The 25,326-nt window shown below is 52.1% G+C and overlaps 1 protein-coding gene across 5 annotated transcripts; it reads left to right on the forward strand.

Annotated features, from left to right (window-relative positions):
• Positions 1-5,408: 5,408 nt before the first annotated feature.
• On the forward strand, positions 5,409-25,245 carry FAM234A (family with sequence similarity 234 member A). 5 transcript variants are annotated; one of them, XM_043915699.1, is made up of 13 exons: positions 5,461-5,541; positions 16,011-16,061; positions 16,356-16,653; positions 20,916-21,035; positions 21,238-21,429; positions 22,126-22,256; positions 22,463-22,595; positions 22,739-22,868; positions 23,151-23,291; positions 23,501-23,576; positions 23,681-23,836; positions 24,118-24,220; positions 24,309-25,245. In XM_043915699.1, exons 3-13 carry the CDS (start codon positions 16,389-16,391, stop codon positions 24,518-24,520), a joined length of 1,659 nt encoding a protein of 552 aa, XP_043771634.1. In that variant the 5' UTR covers positions 5,461-5,541; positions 16,011-16,061; positions 16,356-16,388; the 3' UTR covers positions 24,521-25,245. The 5 variants fall into 5 exon arrangements, with proteins under 5 accessions (XP_043771633.1, XP_043771634.1, XP_043771632.1 ...); XM_043915697.1 differs by having other exon boundaries at positions 5,471-5,541; positions 16,011-16,065; XM_043915698.1 differs by lacking the exon at positions 16,011-16,061 and having other exon boundaries at positions 5,409-5,541.
• Positions 25,246-25,326: the final 81 nt, after the last annotated feature.

Genomic DNA, 25,326 nt, shown 5'->3' on the forward strand with positions numbered 1-25,326 from the left:
AATGTGGTCTGAAGGCGGGCCTGACGTTCCGTTGCGCAAGGTACGCAAGCAAGCTGCTCAGGGGGCGGGGCTAATTCCCTCCCTGATTCCGGAGCCTGAAACCTCCGAGCTCCACCTAGGCGAAACAGCAATAAAGGGAAATAAATTTAGACAGTCCCAAACAGGAAAATAAATTCCGTGTTTTCTTGCTAGTCGTGAACCTGTGAATATCATTTAGCTACTTTAAGACTATTTTTTTACACCTGTGAAAATGGTGCCTGACCAAATGACTTTTGTGAAAGTTAAATTGAGCGTGGAATTGGGTTCTGTGACCGCTACTTGCTGTAGTCCCTGAGTTCACAGTGGTCTGGCCACTTCCAAGACTGATAGTGAACCTCCGACACATGCGTACAGCAGACAGTAGGGAACCGTAACTCCTACCACTGGAACTGTCCGTGTCTCCAGACAGACGTGTATTGGAACTCCTGTCGACGCTTGTCCTGACTGCAGTGTCCCCACACCCGAAGGCCTGCAGGAGGCCTGACTAACTGACACGGGATCGTGAACAGCGTTGCCTTACATCAAGAAATCCATTTTACGGTAAAGAAGGTCAAGTATTTATTTCTGTATAGCAAGTCACTTCATAACAGTGTAAAGCAAAAGTGATTTATTATTTCTCCTTTTTCTGCGGTGCTTAGGCAGGGATTAGCCGGCCCTGGGCTCCTTGCTCTGGGTGGTTTGGCTGGGTTCACAAAATTGCTTGTATGAAACCGAGCAAAAATCCAAGAAGTCTGCATTGACATGCCCAACCCCACTGTGGTGCTCCAAGCTGCTTCTATCTCTGTATGTGAGATCATAACATTCTGAAGTCTAGCCCACATTGCTACGGCAGCTGGTTGCCCCCAGGGAAGGAGTGGAAGCTAGCTATCAGTCCTCTTAAGGCTCAGACCCCCAGAACTCTCTTTCTACCATTATCTGTTGGTCAAAGCAAGTCAAAAGGCCAATGCAGATTCAAGAAGAGGGAAAAACAGATGCTTTTTTTTTTATTTAGCTGCACTGGGTCTTGGTTGCTGTATGCCGGCTTTCTCTAGTTTCGGAGAGCAGAGACCACTCTCTAATTGTGATACGTGGGCTTCTCATTGTGGTGGCTTCTCTTGCTGCAGAGCACTGGCTCTAGGGTGCTTGGGCTTCAGAGGTTGCAGCTCATTGCAGCTCTGGAGCATGAGCTCAGTAGTAGTGGTGCATAGGTTTAATTGTCCTGCAGAATGTGGAATCTTCCCAGATCAGGTATTGAACCCTTGTCCACTTCATTGGCAGGTGATTCTTAACCACTGGACCGCTAGGGAAGTCCTAGATGCTACCTTCTGATGGGAGGACCGGCTTGTGTGTATAAAGATGGGGTTTTTCAGTAGTCATATTTGAAGCCTCTGACTGCAGTCCCCAATAGCCAAGTCATCCAAGGCTTTGGAATCAAGGGTGAGAAGCCGTACCAACATCTCACCACTGCTCTCAGTAACCGCATCACGGAATTTGCACTTCTTGCCCCACCAAGAGGCTTCACTTGTCACTGAGGCCTGACATGAACACGCATGCACATCAGAAGCACAGAGGAGTTATATTCTATGTGATGAAACAAACTTGGACCAACTGGAGGTATAATTTAGTAGACAAATTTGTGACTTTTCCCATAAACACTTCCAGCACCCACTGGCTACCTAGAGCCCAGGAACAGTCCTCTGGGAAAGCAATTGCCCAGGGGCACTACTAAGGGGCAATGGCCTGACACAGAGTAGGGGCAGTGACACCTACTCATTTGTGCTCTGCTCCTTCCATGCCTCACTGCTTTCCTCCCATTCCTAATTCCCTGGGAATGAGGCCCTTAATAAAATAGTATCAAAGCTTTGCTGTCAAGCTCTGCTTTCTGGGGAACTAAAGCTAAAACAGCACTAAATCTAGATCTGCACTAAAGGAATGTATAAAGGATGCCATTCAGAAAGAAAATTATCTCAAAAGACAGTCTAAGATGTTTGAAGAAATGGTGAGCAAAAAGGAAAAAAAAATGGTGAACATGTAAAAATGAAAACAAAATCATATATATAATATATACTGACCTCCTCACACACTTCCTTGGAGCAGTTCTGAAGTTCAGAGCTTATTGTCTTCAGGGCTACTGTTTTCAGTAAATCCCAAGTAAGACTGAACTCACTGCTCTCGTATTGTGTGTATCTGTGTTGCTGTCTTTTTTATTCAACATTGCCCAGAACTTCACCTCAGTATCTGCAGTTTGCTTCTGTCCCTTCCGGTGGGATTTTATGCAGCATTAAGATATTAATAAATCTTAGTTTAAAATTCTTCCTCAAAGAATGCATCAGGCCTACCTAGTTTATACTGGTGAAAAAACTGGTTTTCAACTCAACTTTCCCCCCACACACACACTTTCAGTCCTTTTAATTAGATGCTCTAAGAAGAGGTCAGAATAGTAAGCAGGGTAGAGAAGCTGTTGTTTCTTAAACCCCTTCCAGCAACCAGTCAGTCTTCATCCTCTGGCGGCTGGATCTTGCTGCAGTTGTGGAAGCAATTGGATTCCATGATATTGGCCTCTGGGTATTTCACAAGCCTCTCAGCTTCCCGGCAGGCCCACTGCTGCATCCTGTAATCAGGCAGATACGCCAAATTCAACCCAACTTTTTAAAGGAACAGATCATTCCAATCCACAAACCTCTCCAAAAAACATAAAAAGGTCACTGCCCAATTCTTTCTGTGAGGCCAATAGTCTTGATAACAAAACTAGACAAGGATAGTAAAATGAAGTGTGGTATAATCCAACCTCACTCATTAACATAGAGGCAAACGTTCTAAACAGTATCAGCAAGTGAACTGTAGCAGCATGTATAAGGGTAATAGACCATGAGCAGATTGGTTTAATCTAAGAATACAAGGATCAGTTATCTTTAGAAAGTTAATGGCATTTATTGCTTTAAAAGATTAAAGAAAAAAAAAAAAAGAACAAAAAAAAAAAAAGATTAAAGAAGAAAAACCACATAATCACCTTAAGAGATGCAGAAAAAAAAAGTTAATAAAATTCAATGCACATTGATGATGTTGACAAAGAATAAATCAATTGACCTGAGAAAGAAATGAAAAACTTTATTCAAGTCAATTTGAGGATTATAGCCCAGGAAGAGCATCTCAGAAAACTCTGAGAACTGTTAGAAGTCAAGGAAGAGTTATGTAAGTTTTTTGAGACAGAGGGATGTTCATCAATGACATATTATTGACAATTTACATGGTAACTAGATCTAAGTGTCATCATGGCAGGTCATGTGGCCCTATACAAGATCAAGAGAGAATGTTATCTTTTAAGGAGTTGTCTTGCTGGTGCTGGGAGAATGCTGCTTTTTATGGTTGAACAGGTATTCCATGAAGGGGAAGGCTGGTCCATGTATAACACAGATACACAATGCACAGTATGTGGAAAGAGGGGGCCAAAGGGCAGACAAGAATTTTTCATGTTTAAATTTTTCTTGTCTTGTTGTAAAATATGAATTTTATTTCACAATGATATTAGGAATTCAGGAATAGAAGAAAACATTTCTAACCTGTTTTAAAAAAGAAAAATTAGTCGCTCAGTCGTGTCCAACTCTTTGGGGCCCCATGGACTCTAGCGCGCCACGCTCCTCTGTCCATGGGATTCTCCAGGCAAGAATACTGGAGTGGGTAGCCATTGCCTTCCCCAGGGGATCTTCCCAACCTAGTGATTGAACCTGTGTCTCCTGCATTGCAGGCAGATTCTTTAACCTCTGAGCCACCAGGGAAGCCCAAACCTGTTAAAAGAATGTCTAAAAAAACAAAAAAAATTTGAACTTTCTCAGAATATAATCATAGCATCTGAACAAAGATCATTTCTTTCTTCTCCTTTGATCCTTAACTCTTTATTCTCTTTATTGTAACTGTGATCATGTGGCCCCAGCACACCAAAATACATACTGATCCCAGAAAGAAGCTCTGAGCAAATAAGACTTCTCTCCATTTCCCCGTGCTCCAAAAAAAGCCCTGGTCCCCTGAGACTCTTCACATACTTAAAAGAATTGCGTCCAGGCTAAGTCACTTCAGTCGTGTCCAACTCTTTGGGACCCCATGGACTCTAGCCCGCCATGCTCCTCTGTCTGTGGGATTCTCCAGGCAAGAATACTGGAGTGGGTTGCCATTCCCTTCTCCAGAGGATCCTCCACACCCAGAGATGGAACCTGGGTCTCCTGCATTGCAGTCAGATTCTTTACTGTCTGAGCCACCAGAGAAGTCTGGTGGAGAATTAGGTCTGTAGTTATTTGTCTAGTTAATTGATTGTGAACTGTGATTCAAAAGTATAATAACTTGCTTTATCTCTCTGAGAGGGTCAAATAGTTACAGCCTGGCTTAGGTGCCCAGGTACCGAGGAGAAAGGCTGGTTTTCTTGATCCAGGTGTTTACATTTCAAGGATAGTGAAGTCCAGGAGTCTTAAAAGTCTAGACCTAGGACCCTGGGGCTGCCTGGATCCAGAGAGATTCATCTACATACTAAAGGACTCAAATCTGGAGGGGATCCAGATCCCCTCTCTGAACTGATAGAAGTGATTTTTCTGAACCTCTCAACTGCGCAGCATCTGGCCATTCAAAAAAGACAAATTTCCATCAGTTTTCAGTGGGCTGGGTGGGTGTAGGGGAGGCCTGTGGAGGGTGTTTCATAGTTACTGTTACTGTGGGGTAATTAATAAAAAACCTAATTTAATGCACAACACCTCGTGTGAGCATTAGGACAAAGTTAACGCTTAATATTAAAAACCCAACAGAAACCCATGCATATATAGATTTTTTTAAAAAATATGGCAAGTGCCATTGTACACTGCTGGGGGAAAGAGGGACTAATTCAATAAATGGCACTAGGACTGCTGGTTATCCAAATGGGCAAAAAATGAAGTTACCTACTTAGCCCATACTAAAACTATGCCAAACTGAATTAAGGACTTAAATGTTAAAATCAAAACTTTAAAATGTGAGGGGGTAACTTGGGGTAGGAAAGGATTCTCTAAACAAGACAAAGAAGGTACTCATAAGAGACTGTCACCTTTTATATTGAAATAGAAATCCATAAAGTGAAAAGACAAGGCGCAAAACGAGATACTTAACGACACAAGCAACCGACAAGAATTTAACATTCCTGAGCGCTAGGAAACAGTACGAAAACACACCCCACTGAGCAGAGAACTGGACCAATGACCATAACAGGCACTTCCGAAAGAGGAAGCGTCGGCCAACGCACGGAAAACCTACGAAAGAGGCTCCAACGCGCCGACAACCGCGGAACCGCAGCAGAGCAGCCGGAGCCCCAAATACAACTAGCTAGGCGGACCCGCACCACCGTGCGCGTTGCTCGGCAACCGTGCGGCCCGCAAGGCGGGGCCGGACCTGGGGCGCTTCCGCCTCGCTCGCCCCACCCGACCGGAAGTGACGCCAGAGGCGGGCCCGAGCGGCCTGCGGCGGCGCGGCAGCAGCTCCGGCAGCCTCGCGAGGGCGCGGCGACAGGTGAGTAGCCCGTCTTCGTCCTCCTCGCGCGTGCGCGCCGCGGAGCTCGCGCGGTCCGCCTCCTCCCTGCCGGCAGCTTGTGTCCGCGCCACCGCGGGGTCCCGGGAGACCCCAGCCCCCAGGGCCCGATCGTGCTCGCGCCCACCGCCCGGCATTGGGGTCCGCGCCGCCCCGTAGGTGGAGGCGCTCGGAGCAGATCCGACTCCCGCAGCCCGGGCTTCAGTTCAGCCGCGCTTTCCCCCCAGGACAGGATTAACTCCCACCTCTCGGTTAGCTGCTCGGGAGGCGAGCCAGCCATTGCTTCATGGGTTGCCTGGGAGTAATTTTAAAATGTGCTAAGACAGGATGTCTGTGAGCTGCCGCTAGCCACGGTCAGAGATCCACGTCCTGTTACTAGGACAGCGCCTGTCAGACGACCGGCCCGGTAACCAAAGCTCAGCTGACGGTTACTCATCTATGGGGTGATCGCTTTCTGCAGCCTGTCTTCTAAGCAAAAGCAAGGCAGAGTTGAAAAGGAGGAAGAACGCTGTCGTCTGTGAGACTTCCAGCTCCCCTGGGAACTGACTGCCTGGGAACTGACAGGGAAATCCTTGCAACCCTGTAATTTCAGCCGAGGAGCTTGTGCCATGGGCTTGCCTCCTCCTAGGCTGCTGATTGTCTGGAGAATTCCATGGACAGAGGAGCCTGGCAGGCTACAGTCCATGAGCAGAGAGTAGGACACGACTGAGCGACTCACTCACTCAGGCTGCTGATGTCCTGAGCCTCACCCAGACCTCTCCCCTCCTCTCTTGCACTTTGACTGTGAGCCTGCAGTTACTGCAGCTCAAGGGAACCAAAAAAGTGCCGGGGGGCGGGGCGGGGGGGGGCGGCGGTGAGGCACGGTTCTCTGTGCTGAGGATTTAGCACTCATCAAGGAATTCCTGTTCTCAAGGAGCTTCAATTCATTATGGGAAGATACAGATAGTAAGTACAATAAGTTAGCTACATTAGGATCAGGAAAGGGTGAAATGAAAATGGCCCTGTTAGCAACCAAGTGGAGATTTGCTTGGGCATTTTACCGGTTCTCTGAGCCCCTGTTGCACTGGTTCTAGTGCTTTCGGCTTCGAGTGTCAAACATCTATTAAAACTAGTTCAATCTCTGGAGGGATTCCACTGCCTTTCATTTAGGAGCCTTTCATTTAGGAATGTCCAGGGGACAAGAAACAGATGGGGCCAGCAGCTTAAATGAGACCATCAGGATCTGATGATGGCACATGGGGTCTCACTAGTACCACCACCTTCTCACATAACTCTTTAATCTGTTTATATGTTGGCTTTCTTCTCAGGTTCCTGACTCTGTCCTACCTGCTTGTATTAGTTATCTGCTGCTCTGTAACAAATCAGCCCAAAGTTTAATGGATTAAAACATCAAACATTTATTATCAGTTTCTGTGAGTCAGGAATTCAGGAGTGACTTAGGTGATTATGGTTCAAGGACTCTCATGGGGTTGCAACCAAGATACTGGCTGGGGCCACAGTCCTCTAATGTCTTGATTGGGACTGGAGGTTCTGACTCCAGGATAGCATGCTCACTCAAGACCTCGGTGCCTTCTTGGGCTGTTGGTTGGAGTCCTAATATCCTAGCTTGGGGGGCTTTTGCACAGGGCCAACGTCCTCCTTGCCTCAGAGCAGGACGTCAGAGAGGAGAGGATGGCGAAGCCACCACACCTTTATGAACTTGTTTTGCAATTTTGCTGGTTCTCCTGCCACATTCTATCTGCTAGCATCACCAAGGACGAAAGACTTCATCTTTTTATTTTTTTTTGAAAATGATACGACCAAAAAAAAAAAAAAAAGATACGACCAAGGTATATTGGATGTGCCTAGAATGTATCTGGTGGGTCTCTAACATATCTAGGAAGCCCAGGTCTAAGCAGAATTTTGGCTGGTTCTGGGTAGTCATAATGGGAAGGAAAGTGTTTCAAGGAAGTTTTAAGGGGCATGGTAGGCATTTATTTATTTACTTATTGGCTGTGCTGTGTCTTTGTTGTGGCATTCGGGCTTAGTTGCTTTCCAGCATGTGGGATCTTAGTTCCCCTGCCAGGGGTCGAATCCACGTCTCCTGCATTGAAAGGCAAATTCTTAACCACTGGACTGCCAGCATGGTCCTCAAAGACTTCACCTTGAAGGAAGGCACATCAAAGAGCTTGTGAACTTATTTTAAAACCACTCCTGTGGGAAGAGTGCCTCTTCTCTGTAATTCCAGTTGGATCCTTACCCCTGATAGCTAACTGATTAGTTAGCTAACCCTAGACAAGGAGCTCTCCTCAGAGTTACCAGAACCACAATCAGCTTGTGGAAAAGTGCATTGACCCAGAGAAAATCCAGGTGCTCTTATAGAGAGAAGGAATAGATGTCAGGTAGTCAAACTGACCCCGGCATCTGATACATGCCGTATATTTCAAACCAGGTTTTAAAAGTCGCCTGCTCCTGCACAGTGTATATTTCAAAATAAACTGTGAATAAATGCATTTATGAAAAAGCCCACAAAAAGAAAAACAACAACAACAAAAAATGCATGTATGAATTACTCTTCCAAGAAAAGTTTACAAGCAGAGCATAGGAAGAATTGGACACTTATTGACAGGTGAACGTGTGTGTTTATTTTATGCCATGCACTATGCTCTATCCTGGGAAAACAAAGGCCACAAAGAAGGGATACCCTCTGAAGTTTCTGCCATTCGGGGCAGGTCTCACCAGTGGTTCAGTGAATAAGGAGCAGTGGAGGGGGTGGTCTGGTTTGAGTGGGCATTTAAGGCCTTAGGACTGAGGGAGCAGATGCTCGGTGTACAGGTTGGCAAGAGCCAGGTGGTGAAAAGACCTGCAGGCAAATTGTGAAGGGTTGGTCAAGAGTTTCAAGCAGGGGAATGACATAATCAGGAGATGTTTTAGAAAGATGTCTCTTGCAGCATGAAGGCAGGTTCTTTTTTGTCTTTTTTTTAAATCAAGATTTGAGAGGGCTACAGACATCCAAGTGAGAAGTTATGAAAGTATGAGCTGAAGTAGTTGCTGTTGGTAGGAGAAGCTAATTGAAGAGGTAAGTCAGAATCTGCAGGGTTTGTTGGTTGTTTCAAAATGTGCTGGATACCTCACTCAAAATCAGTCTTTATAAAACCCACAAACTTAGTGAATTTAGTTCCCTTTCTCACTGTGTTAAATCCTTCATGGAATTTGGATATGGTGTCCAAAAAGAAGAAGAAGAACACTGATTCCTAAATGAATAACCAGGAAGCAGATGTTGAGAGATCAAATGGCATGTCTCCAAAATTGGAGCAACTTTTTTAAAAACTGGAGGTGGGGCATGGTGGAGAAGAGTGTTGGTCTGTAGACGGAAATGGTTGGCTCTCTTAGAATCACTGAAGTGGGTGAGTGGAAGGACGGGGCTAGTGCTCTCTGTGTTCACGAATATCTGTGTGCTGGAGCTTTTAAAAAGTAAATTCAAGTGAAGACCAACTTATGGGATTGATGAAAGGTGATCAAATAAAGAGTTATTCTTTATCTTCTTAAAAGCTCTGCCTTCCCTAATGTGAGGACAAGAAGAAACACTGGTTTGTGGGGGAATCAGAGGAAATTAAATCTGCCTTAAAACTCAGGAGAAAGGCTTCTTCCATGTGATTTTATGGATAAATCTGCAAAACCTTCTTCTGTGTAATAGTCACTCGTCTGAAGTGCAGGTGGCTAGTCCTCCTTAGCTCACTCTTAGGCAGTGTTCCAGCCACCCTCACCTGCTCTGACAGGTGAGGTCTTGAGTCTTGTGAAGGAAAGGGATTGTGCTGAGGTCTGGCCCCTAAGCGCTGACCTGCCCAGGAAACACTCGTCTTTATCCGGGAACCATGAACAACCTTAAAATTTGACCTCATTTGAAAGATGATGAAGGGCGTCTTCTTTGTCTTGAGATTATTTGCTTAGTGACAAGAGGAAGTAGTTGTTCAGCTGTAAACAACTGAACACTGAAGTGGGCATTGTCTGACTTCTGCTTTGCTCAGCTGAAAACCCAGTTTGCCCAGTTGGGTTCTGTGGGCGTCTCTCACATGCATGCCTCTGGCTGAATGCTGTCAGAGCAGTCCTGATGTAAAGACATTCCTAGGCCGCTTGTGTATGTCGTAGCTGGCTTTGGGGACAAGCGCTGGGGCGCTTATGCTGTCAGGTAGGTTCATGATTACAGGTCAGGAGGTTGAGCACCAAAACAAGCTCTTGAGTGAAGCTTCCTCCCCATGTAACTGACACTTATCCAGTGTCTGCCTGCCCTAAAATAGCTCTCGGTCAGCGGCTGTGGGAGGAGTATCATGGGCGCTTTGAAAGAAAATGGCCGAGTTCTCCAGTGGAAGGTGGCCTGCCCGGTCCGTGGGGCTCACACAGAACTTCCTGAGGTTTGACACGGTCCGGCCGAGGCTCAGAGGATTGCAAGGGCCTCCTGGCAGGGGACCCAGCCCAGCAGAAGACTTGAAAACCAGCCCCCTTACTGGCCAGGTCACAGCACGGCCAAGTGAGCAAAGGCAGTGTGCCCAGCGGACACACGATCAGATGCTGTGTGTTCTGTCCTGTATGATTCCTGTCCCTTTGAAATATAACCTGCTGAGTGTGAGTTAGGGGGAGAGCTCCCCACGAAGAGAAGTCTTCTCCTTCCTCACCCGCACCTTAAAGAGTCTCGCTGGACATGGTCAGTCCTTGATTAAACCTTTTCATGGTTTAAACAGTGACAAAATCCTTTTGGTTTCTCTCACTAACTGGTGAAGCTAAAAGAGTGAGGTTAATCTATAATCAGGGTTTTTCCTGAGTGTTCCCTACATGTTTTTCATGTTTTCTAATTCGCAGTTACCTTTGATTAAAATAATATCTGCTTTGTGATGCTGCCACCCTAGTATGATCAAGTAATAGAAGCAGCTATTCCTGCATGAATGGAGGGAGGTGGTCTGTGTCTCCACCAGGGCTTCTGGGCAAATACCAGTGGGTGCCTCCTTCCTTCTTCCCTCACAGAGCAGACTGTGGTTCCATGTTCTCAAAATTCTCAGCTAAAACCAGAGTTAAGACTTGAAGGCATGAAGTTTAAACAAAAATTTTACTTACTTTAAGCCAATTTTTTAAAATATGCAAACAGCCTTTCTGTTTGAAGTGCTTAATTTTCAACATCTGACCTCTTTGATTCATAGTCTGAAAATTCCTTTAAAAGAATGCTGTGGGGACTCCCCTGCTGGCCCAGTGGCTAAGAATCTGTCTTGCAGTGCAGGGCACATGGGTTTGATCCCTGGTTGGGGAACTAAGATCCCACAATCTTCTCTGCACAACCAAAAAGAAAGGAATGCTGTAAATTTGAACATTTTGAAATTGGGCAGGGGGTGGGGTTAGGGGACACGTTTCTTATTAAAATCCTCTAAAATGATCTCTCCAAAAAAAAGTTACCAAATTTTAGTTTAAGAAGTTAAACCCCTGCTTTCGTAATCCCTGTAGAACTGTCAGGTCTTTGTTGGGGCAATTCTCCCTCTGCCTTGTTAGACTGTTTGCGCTTTCAATATCCATCAAACAAAGTTAAGGTGAGGCTTTTTTGTTTTTTACTTTTCTCTTGTCTCTGACTCAGTAAACTCTTCTCAGAGAAAGAACTCCTGGAGGAAAAGGAGTTATTTCTTTTCTCCACATACTGCATCTTCTTGCCCCTCCAAATGTTAACTCTTGCTGGGTGTTCTGTCCTTCCCCGCTGGGCGGGAGCGCAGGTTTGGCCTCGAGCAGACACACCCAGGGGAGCTGGGTGAGGCTCCTTAGTGCTGGGGGCAGTGGGGGGGGGGTGGCTTTGAAAAGCCTCACACAACAATTGCGTGTTTATCTCAAGCAGGTGATTCTTAGACTCATACCTTTTACCTTGACAGATAGCATCTCTTGCATTTTCTTTCTTACCTCTCACTTTCCCTTCATTTCTTTTTTCTATTGGTTTACTTTTGTAGTTATTTGGGAAGCTCAGACGCGTCAGGAGAAAAAAAACCCAGTGACTGAAAATCCTGTGAATCAGCTTGATTTCTGTTGTTAAGTCCCAGAGCTGCTTAGAAATGACAGAAAAGGACAGTGGTGCAAATGAGGTCAGGATTCAAATCACTGAGCCTCAGGGCCTTGCCCTTTATTATCTTTTCTTCCTCTGTTGTATCCTAACAGCTGTTATTTAAGGTGAAAGTGAAAGTCACTCAGCCACGTCTGACTCTTTGCGACCCCATGGACTATGCCATACAGTCCATGGGATTCTCCAGGCCAGAATACTGGAGTGGGTAGCCTTTACCTTCTCCAGAATCTTCCCAACCCAGGTCTCCCGCATTGCAGGTGGATTCTTTACCAACTGAGCCACCAGGGAACCCCAAGAATACTGGAATGGGTAGGCTATCCCTTTTCCAGCGGATCTTCCCGACCCAGGAATTGAACCGGGATCTCCTGCATTGCAGGCAGATTCTTTACCAGCTGAGCCATCAGGGAAGCCCCGTTTGAGGTGAAAGCAGCTTCATTCCCTCAGTGTCCGTGTGCCCAGCGTGGGCTGTGCTTTCATTCAGCATCTGTTGCCCTGATGCTGATGTGGATGCGTACACAAGGCTCCCATGTTGAGTTTTGCTGATGTAGAAAATATGCATTCCGTGCCCAGGCTGGCCTGTCTTTCCAGTGGGCCCGTTAACTGAGAGCCCGTCGACGGGGGGCTGTGTGTCTTTCCTGTGTTGGCAGGTGAGGGGCTAATCAACACACCTGGATTTGGGCTTCGTTCTGGGGTTAGGGTTGCAGAGGCTTCATTGCAGTATTAGAGGCGAAAGACCTGTTAAGTTTCTCTTATTCCCTCTTTGTGTGGAATTGAACCAGAGCAGCTGCGATCTGAAACAGACTGGAAAAAAGCCTGGGGTTGACTGATCCGGCTCCGGGGAGACTTTGGGCACTTTACTCTGCATCTGCTAGGCCAGGTCCAGGTGTGCCCCCGGCTTTGGGGACCCTGGAGCCTCGCCACGCCCTCACAGGCTCCCCTCTTGCCCGGGCAGGCCCTTCGTGACCTCAGGCACCTGTGCTGTCTTCTTTGGGGACTCACTGTACATGAGCAGCAGAGAACCAGAGGGACGTTCTCCCCACGGTGGGGAGGGAAGTGATTGCCATGGGGGGCCTGCAGAAAGGTGGTGATTGGTTTGAAATAGGCAGGGTGGAGGTTGGCTGTTCTCAGAGGTCTTTGCAGAATCTCCACTGTGGTTGATGTTCTGCCAAGAACAAGCAGAACAAAGCACAAACAGTTCTCTGACTCTGGAGCAGAAGCTTCGAGATCAGGCAGCTCCAGGGTGGCGCCAGCACTGGGGGAGCTCTGACCCCCCTTCTTTATTATTTTTTAAGCTGTGTACTTGGAACTAATTATAGGCTCACGAGATGTTACAGAAAGCTCGCAGGGCTGGCCCCGGCCTGTGGTGTCGTCCAGCGTGATGTCGGAGGCACCGTGCCGCAGACCTGCCTCCCTGGGCCGCCAGCCTCCACACGTGCCCCCTTGTCCGTGCGTCTGAGGACGGGGGCGGCCGGCAGCGCCGTGGGCGTGTGGACCCCCCCACCCGACCTGAGAGCCCTGCCTGGCCTGTAACGACCCAGGGAGGAGGAGGAGTCTGAGAATGGGCAGAGCATGCCCTCTGTGCAACCAGTTTGTTTCCAGGTGAATCAAGTCTTGTTACTTGGTAAGGTTTCTCTTCTAAGAACACAAACCTTCCCCAAGAAGGAGCACAGTATCCTTCACCTGTTTATTACAAAGTATCTTGGAACTCTGTTAATGATTAGAAGGAAAAAAGTTATTCAGAGTAACTAGAGTGAGCTCTTGACTCAGGGAGCAGTGTGCGCATTCTGGCCCCTAAGGCGACAGGCAGCAGAGCCTCGGGCCAGTGCTGCTCCGGCCAGAGACACCCCTGGCCTGCCCTGGCACACCGCTACCTCACAGGAGCCAAAACGGCTCTTGAAGACGCTGCAAGGTAGAGCTCCGTATTTCACATTCCAGCGTGGTTTATTACTGGCCCCAGTATCAAAACGCTGTCCTCCGGGGCCCTAGGGGGAGGGTGCAGGGCTGGAAACGGGGCCGGCCCAGGGGGTGGGTGGTCCACAGCGGATGGACAACTGGAGGGGTGTCACCACAGCTTGCCCCAGGGGCGTCCCACTGAGAGAGCCCGAGGCAGAGCCTGGCGCCAGCACTGACCGCCGCTGGCTGTGAGCCCACCGCGCCCCGGCCACCTCGGGTCCCCGGTGCCCGCCGATTTCTGAGTTTGGCTGTCCAGCACCCCTCCATTCTGGCACTGTCTGCATGAGTTAGCCACTGAACCATGCAAACAGCAACCTCTTTCCAACAAATTCTCTTTCTACCAACATTAGCTGAGATATTTTGGCAAACAGGACCCTTGGGTGGCGTGGCAAGGTCGGACAGTCACCTTGGACGGGACACCAGAGGGCCCGCACCCGTCATGGGCCGCAGCTCTGGGGGCAGGCGGTAGCCTCCTGAGCACGGTTTGTGATTAATGGTCTTTAGATGCTGGGAAGGCTTACGTGTAAGGGAGGGATTAGATGTGACTCCACAGCACAGAATCTGGACCGGGAGCTGGTCACGGGAGGCAGATTTCAGCTTGTAATACGGCAGGTTCCCAGCAGCCAGGCCTGCACGTCCCCACCCTCTGCAGGCCCCACACCATTCCTGTGCCGCGCCCGCTGGACAGCATTGTGCTCAGTCTCATTTAATACTTTCCTTGAGTCAACTCACTTTTTCTGGGTTAAATACGCTTGACGAGAACTGCCCACAGGGTCGGGGACACAGAGCTCGAGAGGGGGCCGCATCCCAAGTCCCCACGGCCGGGGGGTAGGGGGCACAGCACCCCCACCCTGACTTCCGCAGCTGTGCTGCTGCTCCAGATACCAAAGCGGGCTGAAAATGCCCACCACTTGGCAAACGAGGTAAACCTACCAGCACGAGGGCGCCTGTTCGAAATGCCCAGTGATGACGACCTGCCTGTGAGCCGACTTCCCGGACCCTCTCTCCTGGCGGTCCACCCCCCCTGCAGTCAGATGCTGGGCTGCGAGGAGGCCCTGGTCACAAGCCTTGCTCCATTTCCTGTGTCCGGCTCATTTCCTTGACAGGCTCACCTTTTCACAATGTGAAAACTCCTGTCTCAACATTGAGAAGGCACAGACATCTGATTTTTAAGCTGTGGTAATGTACGCGTAACATGGACCTTACTATCAGTGACATTTAGTACACATGTGAGGTCGGCAGCCATCATTACATCACAGGACAAAGCAACACCCGTTAGCAGTCGCTTCCCCCGCCCCTGGCACCCACTCACCTACTTTCTGCTTCAGGAGCTGCCTGTTCTGGACATTGTGTATAAATGAAGCCGTTCAGTGTGTGACCTGTGTCTCCATGGTCTCACCGAGTGAGTGTTCACAGATTTGTAATACTCCGTCACGTGGGCAGACCCGTGCTGCTTACCCACCGCCTGTAGACACACTGGGGTTGTTCTGACAATGAGGCTCTGAGTGTCTGCGTGCTGGTGCTCTGGGTCTCCTGGGGGGACGCCCAGGAATGGTGCCGCTGGGCCAGACCGCCGCCAGGCTGCCTCCACAGCAGCTGCCGTGATGCGCGGCCCCCAGTCGCACACGACTGTTTACCCAGGGTCCCCACCTCCTCCTCCACTCTTACATTTTTTCACTTTATTACTAAAGCCGCTCTAGTGGGTGTATATACAGGTTTTTATTATATAAATAGAGAAAAGCCGTTAAAGGGAGAAAGTAAAAAGTTTACACAGGGAATCGGCACTCTGTGGCCTCTTCCCGCTTCCCTGACCCACCCCATGGGAGCCCATCCCACCGTCCTGTTTTTAACCTCCAGCAGGGCCTTCCTCTCAGGTAGATGAGGATTTCACCCACTCAGATCCTGTGATCCCCTGCGTCCTCTCAATGTGATCTATGTCCGTTAGGACCCTGGTTTGGCTGTTTAAAAAGGATCAAAATAACAAATACCTGGTCTTGCACAAGACAGAAGTGTGGGACTTCCCTAGTGGTCCAGCGGTTTATCTCCACTGCAGGGGGCTCGGGTTCTATCCCTGGCAGGGGAACTGAGATCCCACGTGCCAAGAGGCAGGGCCACAAACTAAAACAACAGCAATGTGTTTCCTTCTCACACAACGAAGAGCTCGGGGCTTGGTGGTGGTGCTTTGCAGCTGTCAGAGGTTCACCTCTTCAGAAGGGTTTTCCACCGTGTTTTCCGAGCCAGCCTCCCCAGGTTCCCTTCCTGCCCACACGTAGTGCACTTGGCGAGGGGGTAGGAAGGAGGGAGGTGGTCCCCACCCTCGTCTCCAGCAACAATGAGCTTGCTGCGCTGTGTGTCAGAAGCTGTACGTGCGCTCCTCGGGCCTTTACCACTCTGAGCCTCAGCCTCCTGAACACACTGTTCCCTTTCGCAGGGACGAACGCAGGCTCAGCAGGCAGGTCTCACCCAACGCCCAGGTGACACCGTGAGTAAGCGCAGCCCCTCCCTGGGGTCTGGCCCTCTCTCGGGGCAGGCGGGAGGCCCGTCAGAGGTGCCTCAGTTCGTGGTTAATGTTTAACATGTGCTTTGCTGTAGTCTCGCCTGGCTGGCCTGCCCGGGTCAGCGGGCGGGAGCCGTGGTGCCTACTGCCTCTGAGACCACGGCCTCCCGGTTCAGAGCCCTTCTCCAGAGGAGCCGTGATGCTCTCTGTTGCCTGTCCTGGCTGATGGGCCACGGCCACACCAGCTGCTGACCGCCTCTCCTTCTGTCGCCACCACAGTGGCCGGGAGGTGAACTCAGGGATGTGCACACGATGACGGACGGCAAGGACTTGGAGGCCGAGATCCACCCCCTGAAGAGCGAGAACAGGAAGGTGCCGGAGAACACAGGGGGCCCGGCAGGAAAGGAGCCCCGCGGGACTCCAGCCCCGCAGACCCGCCTCTCACGCTGCCGGACCGCGGCCTTCTTCCTCTCCCTGTTCACCTGCCTCCTCGTGGTGTTCGTGGTCTCCTTCATCATCCCGTGTCCAGACCGGCCGGCGTCGCAGGGGGTGTGGAGGATCGATTACAACGCGGCAGGTGTGGGCGGCGGGGGCGCCAAGGGACCCCGGGTGCCCTGGAGTCTCGGAAACGGGAGTGCCCTCCGGATGGTGGGTGGGGTCCGGAAAAGAAAGGGCCCATTTGGTTACTTGAAAGATACTAGTACAAGAGAGCACCTGGCAGAATAGATGCAGAGAAGGCCATCCCAAAGGTGAGAACCAGGCTGCGGGTCTGCCGCCAGCCTCCTGAGCTTCCCTCATAGCTCAGTTGGTAAAGAATCTGCCTGAAGTGCAGGAGACCCCAGTTCAATTCCTGGGTTGGGAAGATCTGCTGGAGAAGGGATAGGCTACCCACTCCAGTATTCTTGGGCTTCCCTGGTGGCTCAGCTGGTAAAGAATCTGCCTGCAGTGCAGGAGACCCAGGTTCGATTCCTGGGTTGGGAAAATCCCCTGGAGAAGGGAAAGGCTACCCACTCCAGTATTCTGGCCTGGAGAATTCCCTGGACTGTATTGGCTGTGAGGTCACAAAGAGTTGGACACGACTGAGTGACTTTTCGCTTTCACTTTCTGGTGGAATAAGGGAAATTTCTTCCATGAGCCCCATTTACAGTCGGTTCTGTTCAGAATTTGGTGCTTAATTTTGACAACGAGGAGTAACATGTGCTTCTATGTTGGTTTTTGTCAGGTTTACTGAGAAATAATTCATGTATCATAATATCCACCTGTGTTGAGTGTGTGACTCAGTGACTTTTAGTCAGTTTAAGGCCTGAGCACCTGGGCAGCTGTCTCTGCATCCAGCATTGAGACCGTCCCCTCATTCCTACCTGGCTCCTCGCCATGGCCTGTCCCCACCACCAGCTCCTGTCTGCATGCACTTGCCAGTCCTGGACATTTCACATGAATGAAATCCTGTAAGACGCATCTTTGCTTCTCTCACATGAGTTCATCCATGTGCTCACGTGTTCCTTTGTGTGGATGGAGTCTTCATCCACTGACCAGCTAGTGACCATTTGCATCGTTTAAGTTCCTGACTTTCATGAGTAACACTGCTGTGAACATTTGTGTACAAACCCTTGTGTGGACATGTCCTGTTTTTCTTGGGAAGACCGGCAGGAACAGGGTTGTTGAACCTCACACTAAGTCTGGTTTGACTCCGGTCCCTCCCAGGCCTCATTTCATGTCCCCACCAGCCGACACTCGTCGTGGTCTTTGCCATGTGGCCTTCCTAGTGGGTGTGAAGTGGTATCTCAGTGTGGTTCGAGTTTCCCTGGTGACTAGCAGTGTTCATGTGAATTACTGGCTGGTCTTATACCTTCTGTGGTGAGCGTCTATTCATATTTTCCGCTCACTTAAAAATATGATTGTCTTATTATTAACACAACATTGTTAATCAAATATATGTCAACCAAAAATTGTTAAGTTTTTTATATTAATATTTTCCAGGTACAAGTCTTCCATCACATATATGATGTGTGAATATGTGTGACTCATCTGGGGCTTGTCTTTTCATTCTCTTTAGGGTGTCTACTGAAGCATGAAAGTTTTAAATTTTGAGGAGATCAAATGTATCCATTTTTTTAGTGTGGATTATGCTTTTGGTGTCTAAGAACTCTTTGCCTAAGTTAAGGCCATGAAGATTTTCTCCAGTTTTTCCCGTTATAGTTCTCGCTCTGCCATTGAGGTCTGTGATCCATTCTGAAGTTGCCGGCACCCCCACCCCGCCTGCCCAGAGGGCACTCGAATTTTCAGTCTCTCTGGCAGGAAGCTGCTGCTTTCTCAACTTACCCCGTGTGGTCCCCGGCTGACGGAGGGTGGGCAGCCCAGTGCTCCAGTTCTGTGTCTTAAATCAGTGCTTCTCCAATAACGTGTGCCTTCAGTGTGCTCCCAGGGTCCTGAAATGGGAGCTCTTCACAATTCTGTCTCATTTTACTGTTATTTTTGGAGGATAGGGTTTATTTGCCAAGCTCTTCACCACTTAATTCTGAAAGTCTTGTGTCTTGTATTCAATTTTATTTTTGTGGTAAAATGCATATCACCAAAAAAATTTGCCATTTTAGAGTAAACAACTGAGTGGCATTTGTTCAGAAGACCACGTGACCATCATCAATTTTTTTCAAAACTTGTCACCTCGGAAGTTCCGTGGCCAATACAGGGCGACTCTACACCCGCCTTCCCGCCCAAGCCCTCCCGCCCTCTGTTCTGCTCCGTCTCTGGGGGGGCCTGTGCTCAGACCCTCACGTGACTGGAGCTGTCTCTGACTGGAGGTGTCTCTGTGTGACTGGAGCTGTCTTTTTGTGACTGGAGCTGTCTCTGTGTGACTGGAGCTGTCTCTGTGTGACTGGAGGTGTCTCTGTGTGACTGGAGCTGTCTTTTTGTGACTGGAGCTGTCTCTGTGTGACTGGAGCTGTCTCTGTGTGACTGGAGGTGTCTTTTTGTGACTGGAGCTGTCTCTGTGTGACTGGAGGTGTCTCTGTGTGACTGGAGCTGTCTCTGTGTGACTGGAGCTGTCTCTGTGTGACTGGAGCTGTCTCTGTGTGACTGGAGCTGTCTCTGTGTGACTGGAGGTGTCTTTTTGTGACTGGAGCTGTCTCTGTGTGACTGGAGCTGTCTCTGTGTGACTGGAGGTGTCTCTGTGTGACTGGAGCTGTCTTTTTGTGACTGGAGGTGTCTCTGTGTGACTGGAGGTGTCTCTGTGTGACTGGAGCTGTCTCTGTGTGACTGGAGGTGTCTCTGTGACTGGAGCTGTCTCTGACTGGAGGTGTCTCTGTGTGACTGGAGCTGTCTCTGTGTGACTGGAGGTGTCTCTGTGACTGGAGCTGTCTCTGACTGGAGGTGTCTCTGTGTGACTGGAGCTGTCTTTTTGTGACTGGAGCTGTCTCTGTGTGACTGGAGGTGTCTCTGTGTGACTGGAGCTGTCTTTTTGTGACTGGAGGTGTCTCTGTGTGACTGGAGCTGTCTCTGTGTGACTGGAGCTGTCTTTTTGTGACTGGAGGTGTCTCTGTGTGACTGGAGCTGTCTCTGTGTGACTGGAGGTGTCTTTTTGTGACTGGAGGTGTCTCTGTGTGACTGGAGGTGTCTCTGTGTGACTGGAGCTGTCTCTGTGTGACTGGAGGTGTCTTTTTGTGACTGGAGCTGTCTCTGTGTGACTGGAGCTGTCTCTGTGTGACTGGCTGTCTCCACTCGAGGTTCATCCATGCTGCAGCCTGATGCAGAATCTCGCTCCTTTTTTATGGGTGAATAGCAATCTGTCTCGTGGCCGGATCACATTTTGTTTGTTCTTCGGCCCATGGACACCTAGCCTATTTCCACGTTTGGGCTTTTGTAAATAATGCAGCTGTGAACGTTCCTGTACAAGTGACCACTTGAGTCCCTGCTTTCAGTTATGTTGGCTGTGCACCCAAAGAATGGAAGTGCCGGAGCCCAGGCTAATTCTGTGTTAACTTTCTGAGAAACTGCTGGGCTGTTTTCCACAGCAGCTGCTGCAGTTTACATCCCCAGGAGCAAAGGACAAGGGCTCTGGGCCAGAAACTCTGGTTTTCTTTTATTTTAATAATCGCTGTCCTAACAAGTAGGAGATGGTGTCTCATCACGGTTTTGATCTGCGTTTCCCTTATTACTAGTGATGTTGAGTGTCTTTCTGTGAGTTTATGAACTATTTGTACATCTTCTTAGGAGTAACATCTTTTCCAGTCTTTTGCCTATTTTTAAATTCAGTTGTTTTTGTTGTTGTACAGTCTGGATCCTCCTCATCAGATGCACAGTTTGCAGACGCTTCATCCTCTTCTGTGGCTCTTCTTTTCCCTCTCCCAACAGGGTCCCCTGATCAGGTCCAATTTACCTGTTCTTCCCTTTTGTCGCCTGTGCTATTTCTTTTGTTGGTTTGCCCCATGTTTCTTTCTCTAAGAGTTTTATAGTTCTGGCTCTTCAGTTTAGGTCTTTGATCCATTTTGAGAAAATTTTTGTATCCAGGGTGAGGTAAGGGCCGCATTTCATTCTTTTAGATGTCTGACTTTAAAGCAGGTAGTTTGTCTTCTGAGTCCTTGAATGGAGGGAGGGGTAGCCCCTGTGACTGTGGACTCCAGATCCCAGGCTGGTTAGGGCGGGCCTCGGCCCTGAGTAGAAGGTTCTGCCCAGGTGTCCTTAGCACCTGATGCCCCCTCTGGAGGGCGTGGGGTCGCCAGCCTGTGGAGGCGGCACTGCCCTGCTTCCCTCCGTGCGCGGAGGCACCCAGCTCCAGCCCCATGGCACAGAACAGGGAGCGCCAGGCCTGGCCTGGGAACGTGGCTGGTGTTTCCTTTCCAGTCGCCTATGACTTTCTGGCCACAGAAGATGTGAACAAGGACAAGATCCAGGATATTCTCTTTCTTTATAAAAACACCAACAGCAGCCGCGGCAATTCCAGCCTCTCCTGTGCTGATGAAGGTACATTTTGTTTTTATCCCAAAGCTGAGTGCTCCCTGCAGGAGGAGGAGGAGGGGTCCCTGCAGGCAGAGGAGGAGGGGTTTGGGGGAGGCAGCTGGTGGAAGTCCTGGACACGCCCACATCGCCCCCTCCCCGTCTGACCCCAGGGGCTCGGGGCCGAAGCCTGGGGTCACGCTGCAGCCAGCGGCTGCCCTCCCTCCAGGCTTTTCCTGCCCCTGCACCTTCGTGGCCGCTGTGTCCGGGGCCAACGGCAGCATCCTCTGGGAGAGGCCTGTGGCCCAGGACGGGGCCTTCGTGGAGTGTGGCGTCCTGCAGCCCAGGGGCAGCGCGGCGCCCTCTGCCTGCATTGTCCTTGGCAGGCCCGGCCCTCTCGTCGCTGTGGACACACTCACAGGTGGGCTGCTCCCTGCAGCGGGCCCCTGGGCTTGAGGTCTCAGGGCTGCATGCTCCTTAGGGGCCAGCTCACCCTCCCAGGGGCGGTGAGTCTAGACAGGAGGAAAGGCACGGGCTTGGGGGCCGTGAGGAGTCACACTCCGTTGTGCTCCCCTCCAGTGCGGCTGCAGGCATCTGGGGCTGGGGGAGCCAGCTGCTGCCCACTCGCGGGGCAGGTGCAGGTGCCAGGCCAGGTCCAGGGGGAGTAGGGTGTGCGCCGGTCCAGCTCCAGCCCCAAGGCACGTACGCGCCTTAAAGACAACAGGCCCAGGTCCCTTTCCAAGGCCCTGAGGAATCCTGCGCCTTGACGCTAGGGTAGTTCAAGGTGGCACTTGCTTTATAAGCTGTGGTTTTAAGGACAGGCAGGAAAATAGAGGAAACGTTCTAAGAACACGTCTAAATACGGACGTGGGCAGGTTGTACCCGGGCCCCCCCCAGCCTGCACCTTCATTCTTGCCTGGTGCGTGCACATGTGTGACCCCCGAGAGCAGGGGTGAGCCAGGCCCTGCCCAGCTGTGAGGGGGGTGTCCACATCAGCCAACCTGCAAACACAGTGCAGGCAAAGGAGGGGCCTGCCGCCAGAAGGACACTGTTGACCGTGCCTGTGGGCCACCCAGTGGCCACGCACACAGCGCTCAGGTCCTGTGTTCTGTTTCAGGGAAGACCCTGTGGAGCCAGCCCAGCAGCTTCGGGGGAAACGCGTCCATCCTCAGCCCTCTGCTCCGCGTGCCCGACCTCGATGCCGATGGGGCCCCGGACCTGCTGGTCCTCGTCCAGGAGGAGAACCAGGTACTGCCCCATCCCAGCTGTGCGGCCTCCCCATCGGGCCTCGTCTGGGCTCCCGAGACTGGCAGGGAGAGCGCTCCCCACCAGAGCCGCACGCGCAGCTCTGGGAACGGCGCAGGCGCCCTGCGTCCCCCAGCCTTGTCAGCCCCGCCCCAGGCGCCCTGCCGGCGGTCGGTCTGAGCCCCGTCTCCTCCACTTATGCCGCACAGGTCAACGGCTACATCTACTCGGGGGGCACCGGGCAGCAGGTCAGCCCCCCGGACAGTCTGGGTGTGGAAGGAACCAGCGGCTCCATCCTCCACGTCACCAGGGCGGGGGCTCACTACGTCCTCGTCCCCTGCGGTATGTGGCATCCGCAGCCCCAGGACTGCCTCCTCCACGGGCCTGCTGGCACCCGGGTGGAGGCGGGTGTGGGGCTGGCTGTGCCTCCAGGGATGCGAGGGTCTCGCCCGCTGAGAGGGGACCAGGCTTTTCTGTGTTCCCAGGCACTGCCCTCTGCAGCCGCTCCGTGAAGGGCCTGTACGAGAAGGTCAGCGGGAGGGACAGCTCACTCAAGAGCGACCCCCTCTGGGAGGACATGCTCAGCGCCACATCGCACAGGCTGCTTGTGCACAGGTGGGGGGAGTGAGGAGCCTTGGGGGGCACAGGCCATGTGCCAGGGCTCTAGGGTCACCCTGGGCTCAAACTCAGAAACCTGGCTCATAGAAACGGAATAAAAACTGGGAGAAGATGTGTCCCCTCGGGCTCGCTGGTCCCTGCATCCAGCGAGGGTCTCTTGTTATCCTGAAACTGGAGAAGCAAGAAACATGAGGCTGAACCCTGGGAGCCCCACAGACATACTGGGGAGTTGGGGGAGAGAACGTGGAGCATCCTGTCCCACCTCTCCCACCCCTGCAGCTCAGGGGCCATCCGCTACCTGATGAACGTGCCGGGGAAGGCGGGCGATGACCTGCTTCTCGTGAGTGCCGAGGCCTGCATGCTGCTGGATGGGCAGGATCTGACGCCCAGGTGGACCTTCGGGACAACCCAGGTCCTGAGGTATGGGGTCCTTCTGCAGGGAGCCGGGCCCCCCAGCCTGTCCCCCTGTGGAGACCTGGGGACAACGCCACTGCCTGTCACCTGGTGTCACCCTGCTGGGGGGCTGAGACCCCCCCTGGTTACAGCAGCCCCTTCTTGCTGGCATGCCCCTACCCCGGGCACCTGCTCACAGAGGCCCTGCATGAGCCCCCTCTCTGCTCTCCTTCCAGAAAACCCGTCCTCGGCCACTACAAACCCAACACCCCAGCTGTGCTTGTTGAGAACGGGACTGGCTCCGACAGACAGGTCAGCGGCACCTCCTTCAGCCTCAGCTCTACTCGCAGCTGGGAGTGGGACCAGGGCCCCGCAAGCCCCCCCCAGGGCTGCAACCTGTCCTCCACCCCCCACAGGTGCTGCTCCTGGACCTCGGCTCCGGGGCCCTCCTGTGGAGCCAGGCCCTTCCGGGCCTACCTGGGGACCCGCCGTCCGCCAGTCTTCCCACCGCAGACCACCGCTCCGCCTTTTTCTTCTGGGGTGTCCACAAGACGACTGGCTCCAACCAGACGGTAGAGTCTTGGGTCCTGGCTGACAGTGCGGGGCAGGCCCCATGGTTGGGGGTGTGCAAGGAGACAAAAGCCCCCTGGGGCCGGCAGAGATGAGCGGGGGCTGGGAGCATGGGCATGGCTGGGCAGCAGCCGGAAGACCCCGAGGAGGGTCAGGCGGGGAAGGGGGGCAGGAGGTGTGTGCAGAGCTGGCGCTGGCGTTTCCCAGGACCCAGGCGGACACAGCTCCGGGCGAGGCCTTGGTCGTGAGCATTGGCCTCACCCTCCACCCCGCGCTCACACAGGAGCCCGGAGCCACTGGGCGCCGCCTGTACATGCTCCACCCCACGCTGCCCAGTGTCCTGCTGGAGCTTGACAGCGTCTCTGCCCCCATCGTCGCCTTCCAGGGTGAGTGCGCCCCCTGTGGGCCTGGGCCTGCCAGCTGCAGGAGGCCCACGCCGGCCAGCCCCCCACCCTGACTGCCGTGTCCCCGCAGTGGTTCTGCTGGAGCTGGGCCGCCACGCTGCCTGCGTCCTCCTGACGGGCCCAGCCAGCCCCAACCCGCCCGGCCTGGTCTCCGTGACCAAACAAAAGGTGCAGGACCTCGTCCTGGGCGGCAGGGTGGTCCGCCTGGCCGAGGGTGGCCCCGAGAGCGACCAGGCCGTCCGGGACCGGCTCTCCCGTCTGCGGTACCGGAGCGAGGCCTAGAGAGGCCGACAGAGCCCAGAAGGAGGAGGCTGCTGCAGTCACACGTCCCGGGATGTCGGTCAATCACTGACTCAGTCTATGTGCTAACTCCTGACCTGGCCACCCTCTGCACGGGTCCTGCCATCCCAGGGATACTCAGGTCCTCACTCAGCCCCCCGTCTGAGCCCCTCGGGGTTTCCCTGGGCAGGGCCCGGGCCGACAGCAGTTCACCCTTGCCCCTCCACGCCTGGCCGGAGACATGGCCGCCTAAGTCCCCTCCCCCTTCTGTCTGAGCCTCGCCTTCTCCACACTGTTTCCCGGGGTCACGGCTCCTCGGGGTGGTAGGCCACTGCAGACCCCCACGTGGTTGTGGTGAGTTACCTGGACAGCCCATGACAGGGCCACGAGGAAGGGGCCTGGGAGGAGGATGTGCTGTGTGGAGCTGAGTGCCCTGAGGACCTGGCCCGGCATTTACCTGGCTCCACGTGCTCCCTGGATACACACCAGGGCTCCTTGTCCCTCGGGGGTCCCTGCAGCCCTGACTGTGGCCAGCGGCCGGCCCCTCCTTCCTGGTGCTGGGACGTCCCCCACCCCAGCTGGTGTCACCTCTGTGCCTTGTTCGCCCCAGACTCCCTGGTGCTGTGGGGCCCCGCCGTGACCAGACAAGAGCACGCAGCCTGAGGGCCCTGGGCACCTCAGGAAGAAATCAGAATAAACACTGGTTTTGCACCATCGGGAAAGCCCTATATGTGCCTGTGTCTCTGCTGAATCGGTGGGAAGGGCGTCTGGGGGGGTGGGTGTCCAGCACCCAAACTGGCCAACCAGGT

Source organism: Cervus elaphus, chromosome 10 (genome assembly GCF_910594005.1).
Source record: "Cervus elaphus chromosome 10, mCerEla1.1, whole genome shotgun sequence".
Lineage (NCBI taxonomy): Eukaryota > Metazoa > Chordata > Mammalia > Artiodactyla > Cervidae > Cervus > Cervus elaphus.

Bases quoted from the DNA above. Each gene is read 5' to 3' on its own strand.
- FAM234A (XM_043915698.1), top strand. From the start codon at position 16,389: ATGACGGACGGCAAGGACTTGGAGGCCGAGATCCACCCCCTGAAGAGC. The intron at 22,869-23,150 runs GTGGGGGGAGTG...CCACCCCTGCAG, and splicing joins CACAGGCTGCTTGTGCACAG to CTCAGGGGCCATCCGCTACC. The intron at 23,577-23,680 runs GTCAGCGGCACC...CACCCCCCACAG, and splicing joins GGACTGGCTCCGACAGACAG to GTGCTGCTCCTGGACCTCGG.